This window comes from Amphiprion ocellaris, chromosome 20 (genome assembly GCF_022539595.1).
Source record: "Amphiprion ocellaris isolate individual 3 ecotype Okinawa chromosome 20, ASM2253959v1, whole genome shotgun sequence".
NCBI classification, from domain to species: domain Eukaryota; kingdom Metazoa; phylum Chordata; class Actinopteri; family Pomacentridae; genus Amphiprion; species Amphiprion ocellaris.
The window spans coordinates 9864560-9884571 of record NC_072785.1 but is presented as its reverse complement, the minus strand read 5'-3'; the positions used below and the strand labels follow the sequence as shown (position 1 = coordinate 9884571).

The 20012-nt window shown below is 42.6% G+C and overlaps 1 protein-coding gene across 1 annotated transcript in view; it reads right to left on the bottom strand.

Moving 5' to 3' along the window:
- Positions 1–40: 40 nt before the first annotated feature.
- The window catches only part of hs6st1a (heparan sulfate 6-O-sulfotransferase 1a), a 61839-nt gene continuing 41867 nt past the window's right edge, over positions 41–20012 (bottom strand). Inside the window, exons 2-4 of the mRNA XM_023274941.3 lie at positions 8991–9213; positions 7089–7337; positions 41–4576 (exon numbers count right to left, since the gene is read on the bottom strand). Of these exons, the coding sequence (XP_023130709.1) occupies positions 4262–4576; positions 7089–7337; positions 8991–9213 (787 nt within the window). The 3' untranslated portion in view covers positions 41–4261. The remainder of the gene's footprint in view (positions 4577–7088; positions 7338–8990; positions 9214–20012) is intronic.

Below are 20012 nucleotides of genomic sequence, written 5' to 3'. Positions count from 1 at the left end.
GACACATCACAAATGATATGCAGTGACAACCACAACACAGTCAGGTCTGTAAAAATGAAATATTTTAATTGGTGGCTTGATGATTCATTTTTGCAATCATAAGAAACAAACCCAGAGAGATGCATACAGAAAGAGCCAGAGACAGACTGCACACCAATTCAAAAAACAAGTCTCTATCACACTCTCTTTAACACATCTTTTAAAAAAAATAAAATAAAAAAATAGGATGATGATGGTAGCGACACCTGGGTTGCTTCATTGTCACAAAGGAAACGCTGTTAAGACATCAGATATACATAGTGATGAGACATAAAATATTTGAGTATAGCTTTACAGCATCAATTTCTGGAATCATTTCAGTGAAAGGATTGACTTTTTCTTTCACACACTGTTCAGGTTCGGGGATTATTTGAACTTGACGGTCACTCAAGACTGGAACACTGAAAATAAAACAGTCTCAAAGTAGGTAATTGGTTCTTTATTCCTTCTTCAACTGCTAATGCAGAGCCAGATATTGGTTTGGAGCCCAAAACACGGACTAATGCAAGGCTGACTCTGAAAAAGAAGTCGTGGGCAAAACGCCTGGAGCTGCAGTGTGTTTTCAAGTCTCCAGTTTCGAGAACACAATGACGGGGAAGTTGATATGAAAAAAGGAGAGATCACTCTTTCCATATCCATTTCTCTGTCCCTATTGCATTACTTTGAAGGCTACACAAAAAAAGAAGCATATTGACTCTGGATGTGTCCCAACGCCTTTCATCATCCCCCCTTGTTCTTCTCTCCTTCCATTCATGAATCATCCCTGATTTAAAAAGGAGCTGATCAAATAGACAGACACAGGACGACAGGAGGATCCGGGGTGATTAGCTGAAATCTAACAAGAAAATGGCGGGCAGCTAAATTGTCCCCTTCTTTGAGAGTTAAATAAATCTATTGTTAACAACAAGATGCATTGTGTTATTATCTAAATACAAAGGCAGCAGGTTGACTGCAACACATCCTCTGACTGATGACACTAAACCTGGACTACATTCAGTTTCTTCCCTTCGCACTTTTACATTCTTTTCTCCACTTGCTCATTGGTTTTCTCCTCTTATTGCTCTTTGCTTGTAGATGACGGTTGGGGGATTTTATCCAACTAGAATCCAGCATCGATCCCTTCTAAATCCCTTATTGCATCCAATTAAAATGAGCTTTTAAAATTTGAAAATAGCTTCTATAGTCAGCTAAAAGAACCGTCATCACCTAAAACAGGATGAAAGTTAAATCTTGCTTGAATGTATCTGACAATGAGCAGATGTAGCTTACTTTCACACCTCTATTTCATAACCTCAAGCTTATGAATTTAATCGATCATATGACTGAAAGATTCTACTGAAATCAATGTGAAGTCCACTTGCAGTTGCTGAGTAGTGATTTTAAAAAAAAAACCACACAAAATAAAACAATCGTAAGCTGAAAGTTCTATTTTAGCTGTCATGGATTTAAAGTGGATTGACATCAATTGACTTCAACTGCTGCCATTTCAGCCCCGTCTTAGACCTTTTCACTCTGTACATTAGTCCTTTTCCTGCAAAAAGAGATTTTAAACAGGGCCAGAACAAAATCATAAACACCAAAATAAAAAGAATTAAGAATTTTTAAAAAAATATCCATAATTTATAACCAGTTTTGTTAAAAGGGGGTCCATTTCGTCAGGCATTATAGACATCTTTGTTCATCAAAATGGTCAGAAATGACAGGAATTTACACCGATTTCTGTTAAATAAGACTAACTGCCCATACTGTACTGTACAAAGACCGATCATACTTACTGTAATTCATAGTCACCCCTCAAAGGCCCATTCTGTCCCAGAATATGATTTATTTTAACAGTTTTCCCTACACAAATATATATTTTTAAAAAAAACTAAACATTGTATTTTGTGATACCTCAACATTTTACTTTCTATAATGGATATCAAATTGTTCACCTGGGGCTGAAGCAGCGTTTAAATCACATCTTTTGTGAACCGTACGATAAGTCAGCTGCCCAAGCAGTGCCAGCATCCAGCACAGTCTGGGGAAATACTTTGGCTTGGCCCCGTGCAAACAGCTTAGCCCTATGAGATCAGGGAAACGCCTTTAAAGATGCGACCAGCTGCTGGATAAAAAAGTAAAGTTTAGATTTCCTTCTAAGGTTTGCGTGGGGAGTGCTACATGGCTGAAACTCAAACTAATGTACAGAGTATTAAGGTCATGATCGAATAAAAAAACATGGAGCCTGCCAACCTGACTTAGAGGAAAATATGTCATAAAGGTGGATTTTGTTCAATGTAAATTACAATTTTAGATAACTCTAGTGACACAATCTTGATACCACTTCATGGGAAGGAGACAAGAAAAGGGAGAAAGAAAGGGGGTTAAGGACGGGACAGGACAGGGGGAGTATTATTGGCTTGCATCACTTTGTTGGTCAGGCTGCTGTGACATGCTGTTGGAGGGACTTTGTTGCGCTGCCCTCCACCACCAAAAAACCCCAAAACAAACAAAAACAAAATGGCAAGATACTTGGTCATGAAACCAGTCATTCACAAAACTCAGCAGACATCCTCTGTCAGTCAGGCACACTATTTACAAAGGCATACACATACGCCAATTAAAGGCATACTGTACATACTATTTACACACACACAGAAACACACTCTCACACACACACACACACACACACACACACACACACACGGACTCACGAGTAGTCAGAGAAATTACTGTAGTATAATGCAGACGTAATATCTGGCAATAATTATGTTGACTATGATCCCAGTACATAGAGGCACTGCTACCTCGCCCTGTCCGTTCTTCAGGGTAAAAACCGACTAAAATATAGCTCAGCCTAATGAACTACGGGTCACCAGTGGCGTGCGAGCCCTTGCAGCAGGTGGGACGGAGGCTTGTTTGAGACTGCCGCTTTTTACAACACAGCCAGAAAGGAAAAAGAAAAAAAACAAATCGAGAAACTAAAAATGCCACCCACTACATTAAGAGCCCACATTGCCATGGTGACCAGTAGTTCCACAGCTCCCATCTCAAGCATTTGTCTGCGTTAAGGCTTCCAAAGCGCTTGCCGCTCACGCAGCACAGTTCCTGGCAACAACCTACAGCAGAGTCATTCGTCTCCCTCCTCTCCTTGCCTTTGATTTCTTCGCACCTATGTGAGATTCGGCTCTGTAATTGGCTGTCATTCTCTGCAGGACTGAACCCCCACCCCTAAAATAAGGAGAGAAAAGAAGAAATAATGAACTTGTTAAGCGACAGGAGCTTTGGAAACCTTTAACAGAAAAACAGGCCACTTTTCTCCCCCACGAAGCAAGGCTTCAGTAATGGCTATGGTCCATTGTACTCATTCCAATCCATTAGCTTTGACTTATAAAACAAATAAAAATAAAGAAATAAAGGAATCACTTTTCTTTAGGCAGCAATATTGGTCTCAGTGTTATTACAATTCTGCTTTTAAAAAAGCATAAAACATAAAAGGAAAATACAAATGAAAACATCCTAAAATGAGACTGTCACTATCTCATGACCAAAGCGTGTTCATGGGTGAAATGGCTGATTTTTTTTTTTTTTAAGCAGAAAGCTTTTATTACACAACTGAGTCCATCTTCTTCTCGCTTTCTTTCTTTGTAGTACAGTCTTTTAATGTACTCCCACCATTTTCTTTGTTCAGCCCAGCCATCAGCATACTTTCATAGCTTTCCCAGTTCCTTTGAAATCGGAGCATCCAGGAAGTAGACTAGTCTTGTTTTTTTTACTTTTTTGCGAGGATTAGTGGGAATTCACAGACTTGGTTTTGTTCTCTCATGCTCCATATCAGGCCACAGAGAACGAGAGGGATACAGGAGGCGCAGCGGAGGCGGGAGAGGTTGTTGAGATACTCGGTTGTCAGCAACTTTTAAAAATATCTCTCCTCTGCTCAGTCAGTAATGATGATGGGAGAGACAAAGAAACGCGGCGGGAGGGAAAGGGCAAGCAGGCGCTAATAACAACTGGGCAAACCTCAATAATGTGAGCTGATGCAATCGACCAAGCTCAGGTTTCCATAGCAACCCACTTGGACTCTGATTCTCGCAGCCCGACTCTCTGATAAAGTCTGTTTGTCAGTCATTTGGGTCTTTGAAGCAGGAGCCACTTTCTGTGAATGTAAGTGTGCGCGTGTTGTTGTGTATATGTGCATGTATTTCACATTACATATGCGTGTCTGTTTGTTCTCATTCTGCTGCTACCAGCGGTTGATGATCTGGTTCATGTAGTCCTCAGTGGGAAGCCTGCTGCCCGCCTCCTCCGTTCTGCCTCCCTCCTCGCCCTCTTCCCGCTCCTCCCTCTCCCCCTCGCCGTCCTCCAGCGTCGACACCAGGCTCTGCCGGCTGCGGGAGGGCCACAGGCTGACGCCCAGGTGGTTCTGCTGCATGTGGTTCTTGATGCGCTGCTGCCGCCTCTCCTGCTGCCTGGTGTACTGGTAGCGCTGCTGGAACAGGTCCCTGGCGTAGTCGTACAGCTCCATGTCCAGTTCATTCAGCTCCTCTATGCGCTGGACCTGTTGAGGAGGGACCAGAAGAGACGTTTAGGATTTCTTAAGATGAATCACAGGAAGAGAAGAGAGCAGAAGAAGAGGGGGAGAACAGGAAGGAAAACGGAAACCAGAGGAGGAACAATCGTGAAAAAGAAAGGTGAGAATGAAGAGAAGATTATTGTCTTTTCAACTGAACAGTTCCAGGATGTGTGGAACCAAATGAACTTTTTCAAATGCATCTGAATAACTATAAAGATTAAGCAAAAAAAGACATTATAGACAAAATTTCCTTTGTTCTTCCATCTCAGTTCCTTCTCTTAACCCCATTTTGTCTCGCTCTTGTGGTTGGGGTATTGACATCAAAGCCTAAATTTGTTTATAACATTATTATGCACCAAATAATGTGAATTCCTTGTCCCAGTAGTGATTACAGTCGTATCCAGAGATCCTTTTGATTAAAGAAATAAAAGCAACCAACCTTTGAAACTACTACAACTCCTGGAGGAGGGACATTTTTGGCATTCAGGACCAACAAGAAACCAAAAAGTTCCACGATCTAAAGAGCAAAAAGGACCTAAACTCAGGAAACCAGATTAGCAAGCTATATATCATGACTGACCCATGACTGGTCGCCAAAATGACACCATTTATCAGAGCCAGAAACTGGATTCCTGGATTCCTTCAGTGGTTCCTGAAGGATCAGAAAGTTCCATCTCCAGAGCTGGAACTTGTTCGGCACCAGGAACTATTGCGCAAGAATTTAATTTATTTCAATAAGTCGTTTTCCACTGCTGGAACTTAGATGCTGCTTTAGGGTGTAGAGCCTTATTGAGGACAGTTTTCTGGGAAGATAAAAGTACCTACTCGGAGGTTGGAAATTCATGGGTGGCCCTGAAAACGCGAAAGTGGCAAATGCCGATATCATAAACTTTGTCCTAGCAGTCCACTCGTCTCTAAGGTTGCCATTAACTAAATAAAATTCACCACTAACATAACAAACCCTCCTTAGTTCTAACTATGCCCTTATCAAACTAGAGTTTTGTAACTGCTATTTGTCATCGCATTCAGAGTTGGTGTCGCGATCAAAGCTGTTGGATCCCGCTGCAGCGGCAACAGACGGCTGAACTTGTCGATTACATTCGCGCCTGCAGTGAAAAGCGCCTATAGGTTCCTCAGTGTGGTGCAACTAAAATTCTGCCAGTAAGCTTCCAGTTCCAGCTATTAATGTTCCAGCTGTGAAAACATCTTCGACACGGCATTTGAACAAATGCTTTATAGGGCCTTCTACAGAGAGAGGGAGCTGAAAGAGAAAAAAGCGTGTGCTGGCAGTGTGGAGACAACAGAAACGTGTTTGATGTTCGCTTGTGCAACGCAGCTGCCTTCACTGGCATCTATCTTCTGCTGAGTCGCAATTCAACATGGAGGGGGGAAATGTGTTTAATTAAGAGAATCCCTTTGAAATCTGCGATGGAGCGCTGGATATCATTTGCGAGCAACGTGTGCGACAACAGAGGGAAGCGACATGCTGCACTGATGAAAATTAGAGATGTTTGATCAGCAGCATGGGGGGACACCGGCACAAAGCCAGGAAGACGGCGCTCAGCTCAAGTCGTCAACACAAAGACTTCATCCATCAGAGAACAGCCGTCAAACTATTTGGAGACCGGTTTCAATCAAAAATGACTCGCTGGGATCTTTCGAGGGTACGAGTGGCTTTCAGGAGCTTTGCGGGAAAGTCTTTGGTAAATAATCTTCTCAAAACCTGTTTATGTAATTATCTGACTTTCTTTATAAGAAAAAGTAATTAAATAATATTCACAAATTTCACACAGAACTCTCAGAAAGATTTGAATTCAATGCTAATTTTAAACGCAGACTTACCCACCTGTCAGACTCCAAATTTTCATAAAGTGACAGTTCCTCTTTCTTGTGATAATAAATCGTCGGTCTACCTTTTTTTTCCCCCACAGTGTCTGTCAGTTGTGCATATTTTATTTTCTCTCCACCAAAGTGGGTTTGATGTATAAACCACCAGTCTGCTGTGTACTGGAGGATATATTTCTTTTTTTTTTTTTTTTGCTAAGAATTGAGCTTAAGAACTCCCACACTGGACCAATCAAAGTGTGAAGAACATGTTAGAAGCTGCTGTTTTTTTTAAACAGCAACAGTCATCCCAACTCATTTCACAGTAATATAAGACTGGAGTGTTTACTCTCTATGTCTCCCCTTTTTTCCCCCCAATTCTCAGATAATATTTTTAAATATTTGTTTTATTTTCCTTTTTGACATGACAGGGTTCCTGGTTTAACCTCTGACATGTAGACTGCTGTGTGTCTTTATGCAAGTTCTCAATATGTAAAGTAGCTAAATATCAAATAAATGCATTGAAGTGGGAATTTTAGTCCAGCATCTGAGTGAATATGCTTAGCTACACTTCACCACTGACTTTCTTATTTGTTTCTTCTACTCTGGAATTTTTCTGAGGATTTTTGCTGTTTCCACAAAGATCTGAATCAATTAAAGGTGTAGCACTGACCGTGGCGTTGTCCAGGTCCACCCCTGCAGCTCTGGTGCTGTTGTACTGCATGAAAGGCCTGATGAAGCGCAACCTGAAGGTTCGCTCAAAGAGGAACTGGGTTTTCCTCTGGTACTCCGTCAGACCAAAGAAGGCCATGTCTCGCAAGTTCTTCTTGGCCGACTCCAGGAGAAGCTGAGCTCTCTTCTTCTCTGGAACCGTGGACATGTTGTAGCAGCCAACCAGACTCAGGTCTGCTAACATACGAACCTACAGACAGAGGAGAAGTAGTGAAGGAGGTTTTAATCATTTAATTACGTCAAACAGAATTTGTCTCTGAATAGTGCGGAAATGATTTGATGAATCCTCTAAACAATCACAGAAAATGAATGAACCGTTATTTGGAAAACTGATTGCTCATAAATAGGAGCTAACAATTATTTTCATTATCGATTCATCTTCCAAACATTTTCTCTATGAATCAATTAACTTTTTAGTCAACGAAATCTTAAAAAACTGTGATTTTTCACAGTTTGTTTTCCAATCATCAGTTACTGGTTTTATCTGAGTAAATGCCTAATCATTAAGATAAAAGAAAAACACAAAATGTGACATTTGAGAAGCTGGAATTTGGATTCACCTTCTTTAATATGGGTTCACATTTTTAATATGTTACCAATTACTATTCGTTTATCCTCTTCCATGCAGGAGTGCAGCTCAAAGTGCTTTACATTAATAGTAATGAAGATTGCAAAACAGTTAGTACAAAGATGTAAAATATTTAAGATGGTATGTTGTGTTTTAGGAAGTTATTATAACCATTTGTCCTTTTGTTAATGATTAATCACTTCACCAAGAGAGAAAAACTAATTCAAAATGGCCAAAATGACAATAAACAAATTAACAAATAGGTGCAGCCCTGATCCTGAAGTCCTGCATTTTTTGCTTGTTAATAACTATCTTTAGTGTCTCCCCATCATTAACAACTGTATATTTAAGAACCTTGATCAAAGCTACACAGACATAAAGGCAGTAATTTCAAATTTAGTGAATTTGCTCTAAAAAGATCAATTGAGATCACTTCATCTAATCCAATTACAGCAAAGGAAAAGGGACTGCAGGCTGATTTGGATTCATAAGAGCGTGAACCTCAGCCCGCTGGGTTCATCAGGATGCCACAAGTTTGTGTGTTAGTGCCACATTTATAAGTTATGGGACCCTGAGTAATAACACCCTCAGGCTGAGATGAGATAAGGCGGCCAACACGTTGAGGTGGGAGACTGAGATAGCATGAGAAAAGAAGGTGTGAATTTGAGGTGTTTATGGCCAGCAGGCAAACTCCCGACTGTGTGCGAGCAGTGTGTGTGTGTGTGAGACACAGAGAAAGAGTGTATTTTCACACATGTGCAACTCCCCTTGTACATGTACCTTTCTCTTTCTGGATGTAGGGAATCAAATAAAAAAAAATGCACAGAGCTCCTTTAACTCCAATGCAAGACCGACTGCGTTCAGTCTTGATCTGTTTTCCTGCAGATATGAATTCCCTGTATTGGTATTTTCCATGGGACTGGCTGACAATTATCTTTACGGTGAACAAAATAAAGCAGACAGGAGAGAAGTCAGGTCGCCTGGAAAGATGCAGGTTAGCCTGGCAGCAGTGATGGATGGCAGAAATCAGCTGCTCTTTGAGTGTGTGCAGTAAAAGAGCCTCTTTCCACAAACGGCCAAAGGAAGCACGAAAACAAAGGTGAATGGCTGTGGATTTGTGTGCTCCGTCCCTCTCAGTGACTGCACTGGCTTCAAGTCAAGGGACTGTGCAACACCGTGCAACACCTCCCGAAGGTTACACTACACAGCGTTTATTGTTTTGTTGATTCAACACTGCAGCTAGATTTCATCATATTCGGATGCTTTTCTCTGTACCTGTCTGTTGTTGGCCAGGTTGTAGGGACAGTCCATGAACTGTTGCAGGGTGCAGCCCGACCAGTCGGACCCCTCGTAGCAGGAGGGCAGCTCCTCGGGCGTCGGGGTTCGTCCATCGCACATGTGCAGGGAGGTTTTCCACGTGGCTCCCCGCTGCACGTGCCTCCACTCGCTGAGGTAGCGAGACACGGGGTCCCTCAGCAGAGTAATGTAGTAGAACTTCCTGTATGGGGAAAAAAGAAGAAGAGGGGAGCAAGAATTGTATTAATATGTTTGCACTAACTGCACAGAAAATAGGAAGGGACATAGGATCAATCATTCAATAATAGGAAGGGTAACATTTCTTAATCTAATGCACTTAAAAGACTCAAGCTCGTGAAATGAATGAATGAAGGACTTGTACAGATCAAGTAGTGCAGCATAGATGAAGAAAGTGAGCAAAAAGTGCGCTAACAAAACACCACTGAATCAATGTGTAAGTTCTCGAGTTGACCATGTGGTGGCACTGTTTGCAATGGTTTAATGACGCAGCTCATTCTGCATCCTCATAACTCAGCTGGAGACTGAGGTTGTCATACTTAGTACCATGTTATTTGCATTTACTAGAAGCAGCTCTGTGGTGCGCAGAAGGAATCTAGGTAGCAGACTGGAAGTAAAACTGCAAATGAGCGGGAGGAAGAGGAGGAGGAGGAGGAGGAGGAGGAGGAGGAGGTGGGGGAGAGAGTTGATTTGTAAGGCAGAGGATCAGGTCAGTGTTCGGGCCACACTGTGCAGGAAAAGAAATTGCTGGCACAAGCACATCTCACTCCGCAACACACATCTCCACGCTGCAAACATCCTTATATCTCCGAAACACACACACACACACACACACACACACACACACACACACACACACACACACACACACACACACACACACACACACACACACACACACCAAACATCCTTCCTCTTACTTCACACTTGCACCAAGTATTGGGTCTGCCTCGGAGAGATGACTCATCCCGCATCTGAGATTTGGATGGGACTGTTTCTGCTATGTTTGTGTGTGTGTGTGTGTGTGTGTGTGCGTGTGCGTGTGCGTGTGCGTGTGTGTGTGTGTGTGTGTGTGTGTGTGTGTGTGTGTGTGTGTGAGGGTGTCTGTAATGTAATGGTGCATAGCACAGTTCAATGTCTCTCCAGAGGGGACACTCCCACCAGAGCAGAGACCTTTCCAGGCTTTCAAACTCCAGCTAATTACTGCAGTCTAATCAATCAACACATCCTCATTAACCGCACACACACACACACACACACACACACACACACACACACACACACACACACACACACACACACACACACACACACACACACACACACAAGCTATGTGTGCATGTGTGACTATGTGCCGGCAGTTTTGCCTCAGAGCGACGGTATGGATTTGTCTGGGCAACAGACGCACGCCGACGGTTGAAAGCGCACACACTCGTACGCCACCCTCCTCTCCTGGGCTCACATCACGTCAGAGGAATGTTTGCAGAGAGAATTTTGTGTGCTGACAGGACTCCACGAAATCGCCTGCTTCACACAAGCCACCTCATATATATCCACACAGACTCTCTGCTTTCATCGCTAAATCTTTGGCTTCACACTGCAAAGCTCACCCGGCGAGAGAAAGAGAAGGCTGCTGGGTGGACACAAAGCCCCGAGTGTCACACAAACAGTAGCAGTGTCTGGATATTAAAAAGTGGTTAAACTCCCCCCCACCACCGCCGCCGCCGCCCGAAATCCAGCAGCAGCAGGGAGATCCTGGACAACAAAACAATGAAACCCCTAAATCTAGCAACAGCTGAGGGACGGAGCCTCATAAAACCACCGGACCCCCAAATCCAGCAGCAGCAGGTGGAGATTCTGGACAGTAAAAACAAACTCCAAAACAAAATTGATCTGGGAGATCCTGCGCAACAAAACAACCACACCCTGATTTTTAGCTGCGGCACACGCAGAGAGAGCGGTCCCCACGAATGAAACAAATCAAGTAGCAGCAGGAGGATCACGGACAATAAAACGACTAAACCCTCAATCCAGTGGCAGCTGGGAGATCCCAGGCAACGAACCAAACAGCCCCCTCAATCCGCGGTGACAGGGGGGGGATCACAGCCATAGAAACAAGTTTCTAAACTCCCAAATCCTATCAACCTAAACCCAAAATCTCATCCCCCCATCTAATCAAAAACAGAGGAGAGGCAGCGTCAAACCGGAGCCCGCAGGAGACCGGGGGTACATTATGGAGATTCCTATGATGACATTATCAGGATTCCTGACACTCCCCAGAGTGCAGTGTGTGTTTGTGTGCGAGTGTGAGCCTGCTGTGTGTTTCTGAGTAAGAATACGCCTATTAAATCAGTGATGACATTTTCCCCCTCTTGGCTTGCATTCTACTGAAAAAACACGGCACTGTTTGGCCCTCGCTACAGAGATGGGAAGAAGAGAGAATGAGGGAAAGGGTGAAAACAGAAAGAGAGAGAGAGAGAGAGAGAGAGAGAGAGAGAGAGAGAGAGAGAGGAGGGGGCAGAAGAGAATTTCAATTAGTTTTCTAATACTGTGAAAGCAGCGAGGGCCCCAAGCCCAAGTGATTTATCAAAGTTATGGCTCCCGCTATAATGAAGGCTCAGGCATATTACCAAGCAAAATAAATAAATAACATGCACACAAACACACACACGCACATGCACACACAGGATGCATAGTAACCCACGCACACACATGCGCAGGGCATACATGCAAACCCGAATAAATGATCTTAAACGGCGTGTCTGCCTGTCGTGTCTGCTGGGTCAGGCAGACGGCAAAACTGGTGCCGTGGAGACTTTCTCGCCTTAAAGCCTAATGATGTCTGGCCGTGTACTCAAATCCCAAGGTAATGATGTTTCAACCCACACACACACACACACACACACATACACATTTATTCACTCACCACCAAGTCCACTCCCTTTTTACACACTTCACAAAACACACGCCCTGCCTCCGAGGTGACAGAACATTACAGCAGATATGTTTTTTTCTCCCCACCACCCTCCTCACAGGTGATATTGCTGAAGCACATGCGCACCTGTCAAACTTCAAAGCTAAGACGAAGCGCTCAATCTCGTCATCCTCCTGGCTGAGTCTGGAAACGGCACCTTTAAGGCTCCTCTGGCAGACTACGCTTACGTGCATTTTTTCCACAACTCCCCACCCCCCAGCATCTCTTTTTTTTATCCTGTTATCTGCAAGAAATAGAAGAATACCCCTCACTAAAACACTCAGAATAGCATTTATCAGCGGCGTCGACTAATCGGTGTTATCGTCTTATTGATTTATCCTATCAGATTGGTAGTGTGTGGAGCAGCCTGATAAAAAGTGAGCGCCGGTTAGGGAGAGGTGTGATGAAGCTACTGTCTTGTGGACAGTTTTGTCTTTTTTAAGTCTTGCTTTCTTTTCTGTCCCTATCGCTAAAACTGAATCCAAAACTGGAGGTTGTACGTGCACTGGCTGTCTGGCTGACAAAAACAAAAGAAAGCAAGAAGAACAAAGGGAAACGCATCAATCATTCGTCTAGTTCTCATTTTGAGGACTTTTTGCCCTCGTTTCTCACCATCTCCCTGCACATCTGCGTTTCCGTGTGCTGTCAATAAGTGAGAATAAGATGTTCGTGAGCCTTTTCCCACCTTGTCAAGACTAGAAATGCGCAGGGAATACTTGTAACGCTTCATTTTTTGGTATGCCAATAAACTTAAAAGATAACTGAACAAACAGCTGCATCTTTAACACAGAAATCTGCCTTCTAATAGCCATGCATGTCAGACTGTGCAGTGTGAATGTGTAAGTGTGAGGACATGTGAGGTGGCTGGGTGTTATCAAGAGGAAACACACAGCGCCTGGGCCTGTTATGGTCTCCGAGAGCCTGGAGAAAATGAGGCGGTTTCCTGTGGGTCGCAAATCACCACCTCTACAACCTCCACCTTCTCTCTTTAACCTCCCTTTCCCTTCTGTTTAAATCGTTCCCCTTTCTGTTGTTGTCTCCTCTTATCCTCGTCTCCCTTCTAGGAGTTGGTTTTGTTAAAATCTCAAACCAGAACTGTTGAGTAATGTCCTGAAGGGTGCATTGCAAATCGAGGAATGGGGGAATTTACATAATTTCTCTGCATGAGTTTAGGTTTAGTTTGCAAATGGTTAGAAAATAAGGGCATCATTAATCAGGGTTTGGTGCGATTTGACATGTTTTGTGCTAATTGAGAGAGAAACACAAGTGGAGGTTTGTTAGTCACAAAAAGAAGGTGAATTTTAGAAGCCTTGTTTAAATAGAAGGTTTAAACTGATTGCACGATTTACGCATGTATGCACACTCGTATACACACCCAGACGCACAAACACGCTAACGCCAACAGCACCCCGCTGTGTAGAGCAGCCATGATTTATTATTAGTCCGCGGATGTTTGTCGAAACCAGATCCCCTCAACAACACGGCTCTTTCCCACCTCTAAAAATGGAATCTGGACTCAATCAACTTAAGAGTGGGAGAAAAAAAAAGAGGCAGGAGAGAGAGAGGCATGTTTGTCACCTGAGTTTAAACGCAGAGATGCACAGACAGCAAAGTGTGCCAGGATTCAAACCACATTTGGCAAAACTGATTAAATTCAAAGAGGCATGGAGAAAAGTAAGATTTAAGGTCAGATGTGTGTTTCTTGGCCTTGCTTAATAAATCACTGCTTGACGCTCTGATGTGCCAACAATCCATCATGAGGTTTGCGTTAGTGCTGGTTATTTAGAAAGAGGGAAAGAATTTGAGAATCAAATTTATTATACTTGATCCCAGCACTGAGCAGCCAGACCTTGTGTAGTGGGTCAGCTGTGCAGTTTCTTCACCATAGTCATGATTTTAGAAAAAAATCCAACATCGTTCATTCATTTTATCTGACCTTTATAACAGAGGGTGGTGCAACGAGAGCAGTCCACTCTTTTTTGCATGGCTGCCCAGAGGGCACAGGATGCAATTATTTATGAAATTATAGTAGCAAATTGCTACATAAAGGCATCAGGCCGTCTTTAAACATCATATTTAAACAGTATAGACTAAAGACCTGGTTAAGAGCTAATATCAATAGCATCAATTCAATAGATTAAAAGGAACCAATCAATTATTGGCCCGGTTGATTATCAGATCCAATAACCAGGGAATGAAGGACAAACACTGAAAGTTTTTAAAATTGAACAAATGCAAAATAGTAATAAACAATAATATTGAACCAAAGTTCTGTGTTGTAGTTTGTGTTACCTTTAATTCCAACATTAAGGGTTTTATTTTTACTGTGAACAATGGTCATATTGGGGACAAATATTGATTATCTGTCTCCTTATAGATCCTGAATATATTAGTTGAACTCAAGTCACTCTTGGCAAGACGCCTTAAGCCTCTGATCCCAGAATCCACCGACAGGTTTGAAAGAGAGGTTATCTTTTTAAAAAACTCTCTATATATCATTCATCAGAGCCAGAAACTGTAAAACCATTAAGTAGTCCTTGAACTACTCAACTGTGGTGTACCAAATGTAAGCTTAAAATTGTGATATTTCAACAAACTCGCTTCGTTCTTACGTCTCATTTAAACATTTGGCAAAGAAAAACTGTTTGCATTATCCAGATTCTGTGAAATTCTGCGCTAACTGGTGCAACTGTAAAGCCATTAGTGACTCAGCTGTGCCCAACAATCACAAGGAAAAAAACCTCAAGTGCCAAAATCTGGTGACTTTTCAGGTGAGCTGGGTTGAAGTGCAGGCTGTGCAGTGAATAATGTGACAGGAGCAAAAAAAATGCCCAGAAAGTGCATAAAGTTCAAAGGGTTATATTATACTATATGCTTGGTATCAGATCAGAACCTACTGTACTTGGCTTTCCAGCAGTGTGTTATCAATATGCAAGTTTCTGAGCAGAATTCCAGCTAAAAAAAGAGGTTTGTTTTCTTTGTCTTCATCAGATTTGCATTCTAATCTATAACATAAATCAAAACCTGGATTTGACGCAAACCACTGTCAGCAAGGAGAATTAGAATCAGATGCTAACCAAGACCCAGACCTATTCTGGGAGTGCAGCATCTTTGTGTGTGGAGATTAGCTTCCAGGGAAAAGTCCTGGTAGCTTTGGCCTATGTGTCTCCACTCTGCTGAGAGAGGAATGGACCCCTGGAATGTGCTGGCTGCAAATGCAGATGATATCAACCATGTCAGTGTGTGTGCGTGTGCGTGTGTGTGTGTTAGAAAAGGGAGAGCTAGGAGCAACATGTCAGGACTTGAATGTCAGCCGACTGCCACTTAGTCCTTCCCGTTCCCCCCCGCTTTTTTTTTTTGTAATAAGATGCGTCATGATTTGGACGAACCCTCGCTCAGACCTAAAATAATTTACTGTCAGGTTGGACATGCATCGGACAGAAAACAGACTCGTGTGGAGCTCGCAGGCTTCAGGCGACACACTGAAAATGCTCCGTTTACATCTCGGCGCCTTTGAAAAGGTGACCTCTTAAGATTAAACTTCACCCTTCGCCCTTTGTCCGACTCCTGCACTCCCCTCCTCCGCTAGCCATCCATCATCTCATCCCATGTGTCCCGAGTGTCTTCTGGCCAATAATGACGCACTGAGACAGTCAGAAATAGACCCTCTTGGTTCAGACAAGCTCTCTTGGCGTCTTCTTCCCGGCCTGCCCCGACTCACTCTTCCTCCCATCACCTCTCTCTTTGTTAGCTGATCAATAACAGCCTCGAGACTCAGACAGACTGCCTCGGTAATTTGGACTTTAAACACAGATTACGTACGAGAGACAGGGTGGAAAGAAAACAGAGTAAAAAAAAAAGGGAAGGGGAGTAACAGGAGACAGTGGCGACAGTGTTGTAGTTCGGGGACACAGAGGGGGCAAGCCGGAGCGAAAACAGACGTCCAAGAGTGTGCGGTTAAATATGAGAACACTTAACGGAAATTCTTTGTACTTTCTCTCAGCAAAGAGAAATCAGATTATGCCAAGAAGTTATGGTTTCTGAATATTTTCCTTTCAAAGTGTTCACATTTTCTATATATCAAAACATCCTGACTCAGATTTGCAGACCTTTTGGATGGAACGTGATATGTGCTGATGTGGCAAAGAAAATGCGACTGGGATACGCCGGCCAAGACGAGTGTTCAGAATGAACTACAATCACACAGAGAGCTGCTGCTAATGATTATTTTCATTATCAATTAATCTGTAATTTTCTTTTTATTCAGTTAGGGTAGCTTGTGAGCCAAACGTGTCATGTTGAAATTGCTGGTTTTGTCCAACCGAACGTCCAAAACAAAACACTTTTGATCTACATTAAGATATGACACAGAAAATCAACAGATCAGTACAAAATTCAGTAAAGCGCAACCATTTTAACATGAATCCTCACGAGAGGTGAAATGTCTTCAAAAACCCAAAAGAGAAGTCCAGTTGCTTCTTACTGAAGCCCCTAGGATTACTCTGACCTGGATGACTAAGAATCTACACAGACAACAAATCATCAGCTTTAGTGGACTATTTGTCATCACCTTAATATTTAATCAACCCTATTAGTCATCAGTCTCATTATGATTAAGGTCAGGCATTAGCAAGAACTGAATAAAAGGTCGCACTTTAGTCCATCAATGCTCAATAATAGGCTGATTTAAAGCAAATTATTCTAAATACTGACTCATGGTTGAAGTTATTTTTCAAGCAAAAAGTCCAAACATTCATTGATTTTTATTGCACTGTAAACTGCATTCTGGTGCGAGCAGATTTTCAGGGTTGTTCTAGTCTAGAATTTACCTCCGGAGGGGGAAAACTGCACACCACAGTAAGTATCAGTCCATGTACAAGAAGAAGCAACGATTCTGGTACTGTATTTCATAGAAATCTGTGCATTTTCAGCTACTGCTGACCATTTGAAGAACAAAATGTCCACTAAATTGGATTAAGTGATATCCCAATTAACTAAATTCTCAATTCCTGGCTAAAACCTCCCTGGGGGACACTATGGAGGGAAAAAAAAAACTAGATGCGCAGTTGATAAAACAAGCAAAGTGAAGACTTCTGTAAATCAGTGACTAATATGATTAATTGAATTGTTAAAAAAAATCCCCAAATTAATTGATAATGAAAACATTTCAATCCTGTCTCTTTCACAGTCTTCTTACAAATAAACAGAATTATTGCTGATTATTGCTGACATCAAGATGTGAAATGAACTGATCAGAACAATAAAGATCAAATTAACTGACAACATTATTGCAGTATTTAGTCATTTATTAAGTCAATGTACTGAATATCAGCGGGTTCCAGCTTTTCAAACACGAGGCTTTTTTAGTTCTCTCAGTTATGGAAGTGGCTTGTTTGGACAAGATAAGCAATTAAGAGTTGTCGACTTGGCTTCTGGAAAATTGTGGGTTTTTTGACATAAGATTAATGACACAATTAACCAAATAAGAGGAATTGATAATGACAGAGATCATTGCAGTTGTATAATCCAGTCTGCAGATTATTGTCTAACTTACGTGATTGTTTTATCATCAAATTACCAGAAAATAGTGTTTTTCTGTCATGTCTAGATTTTAATAGAAGACCCTTAAAATGAGTCTTCTTATGGTTGCAGTTTACAGGAAGATTTCTTGCATTCAAGTCATGCTGAGACAGTAAATTTTGATCCAACACTGAGAATGTTTCAGAGCCCCTGCAGTCACTAACAAAGTATTAAAGCAAGCTTCTCCCTGCATGCTAGGAATTCTTTACAAAAAAGGGAAAAAAAAGCGCAAGTTGGCCACGCAAATGTGAGTTGCCGTGCGACGACACCTAAAGGAGCGTGTGAAAACTTTAGCTTATGCCGTGAGTGAGAAATAACTCATGGTTCACTGCATTTCTGCACCAAAAAAGGCATCCTTTCCGTGATTACAAGACAAAGAAGGGCAGCAAACAAGGAGAAGATGGAAGTGTAGCCTGTGGGTGGACGTTACAGTTCAGGATTGGACCAAAACAAAGGAGAGGGCAGGAGGGAAGAGAAAGAGAAAGAGGGAGAGAAACAGTGGAGGGAATCCCCTGAGTGCAAAGCTATGTTCGGCAGGAATGTACACCCGCCTGTTCTCTCATGTAACTTGACTGGCAACAGCCCAGAGAGCTGTCTGACAGAGACCCAGAGAGGGTGGGAGGAAATAAGATGGATTTGGTGAGAGGGAGATGGGTGGAGGGACAAGGAGGGTTGCACAAGTAATCGCAGGTCATTTTTCACGCTTTCACAATTTTAAGCTATGCGTCAGTGATGCGGTAGGAAAACATGACGATGCGAGACGGATCGCCAGTAGATGTACATTTTTTAACCTTCGGTGATACCGTTGGGAGCGGAAATGGTTTGTTGATGAGTTGATTATTTGATCCAACAGGAAAAACATGATCTGCACCTGCTTTGACAGCTGACTGATACCTTTAAGTGAAAACATTTTCCCACTTGGAGCTTCTTTAAAGGCACCTTTTCTGTTTGAATCTCTGGATGTGTTATTAATATTACCCGACAAGCTATGATCTGTGACATTAATCAAAAAAGTTTCTCAATTTTCTGCTGATCAACTAATAAGTTAGTCGACTTTTCATGAGACGTTTTGCTTTTCCCCATCCATGTGATAAAGTGCTGCGATTTGCCTGTTTAAGCAAAGCAGACAGTATGTTATATAAATATAAAATCACACATTCAGCCAGTCATAATCTGTGAAATATGACACAATTAGTTCCAGGATTTAATGCTCATTATCATGTGACCGAAACCACAGTTAAAGTTGAAGAAGCGGAGTGGGTTGGCTCGAATTCAGAGAAGAAAATCCACCCCTAAAAATCTCACTTTATCTCTGGTTTTAAGACAAATGATGACAAACAACTGCAGATTCCTCCTCCAGGCTGTAGCTGCGTCCCAAACTAATAAAGCAGTGATTATTAACTGAATTTGGTACAAAAAAGAACCACAAAGTGAGCATAAAGACTGTGGGGAAAAAAAAGGACTCTCAGCAGCTTTGAGAAACCCTGCGCTAAAACAAATAAAGTAAAAATGTATGCTAAGCTGTAAAAGAATCCAATAAAACTATCCGCCGTAGCTTCCTGAAGACGAAACAAATAATAATGGTTATCGGTGTGAGTACAGTAGTAATAAAAACACAGTAATAAGAGACCTTTTTTCCTGATCATGCAGCCATTCAGGAGGCGGAGAGGGGGGCAGGAAAGCGAGAGGAGGAGCTTAAGGTTGTTCAAGGTAACACAAATCAACCCGATATCCTTGCGTGTGCACGGGTGCATAAAGTGTGTTCGCATATATAAATCCCCCTTTCCACCCTGCGTCATGTTCATATGCCTCCTGATACAGAGGTCAAAGCAATCACTTTGCTAATAAGCTGACATATGGGTATGCTGCACTCGCACAACCCCACCCAATCCCATCACACACACAAACACACACCGGCATGTTATGACATAATCCTTGCTGTACGCGGTGATGTCAGACTATTGATATGTCCAATAGTTCCCCCTTAAAGCGATGATGAGAAAAGGGGAAGGAGAGGAGAAGAAGAAGGAGGAGACGTGATGCAGAGTTTGGGGGCAATTAAAAGGCCGGGTAACGAGGCTAATGAGTAGACAGGTGGCCCCATTACAGACGCAGTCGTGCACACTCATTAACACACTGGTACGCACAAAAACCTCCCCTCTGGCTGGGATTAGTGTGTGCAACATTGTGTGTGCTCTGTGCTCTGTGCTCTGTGTGTGTGTGTGTGTGTGTGTGTGTGTGTGTGTGTGTGTGTGTGTGTGTGTGTGTGCGTGTGTGTGTGTGCGTGCGTGCGTGCGTGCGTGCGTGCGTGCGTGCGTGTGTGTGTGTGTGTGTGTGTGTGACCCCCCCGTTTCCCCGTTAATCAGTCGCCACATACGAGACTGGAGGCAACAGGGTGTTTCTGCGAGTGTGCATTGTATTTGTGTGTG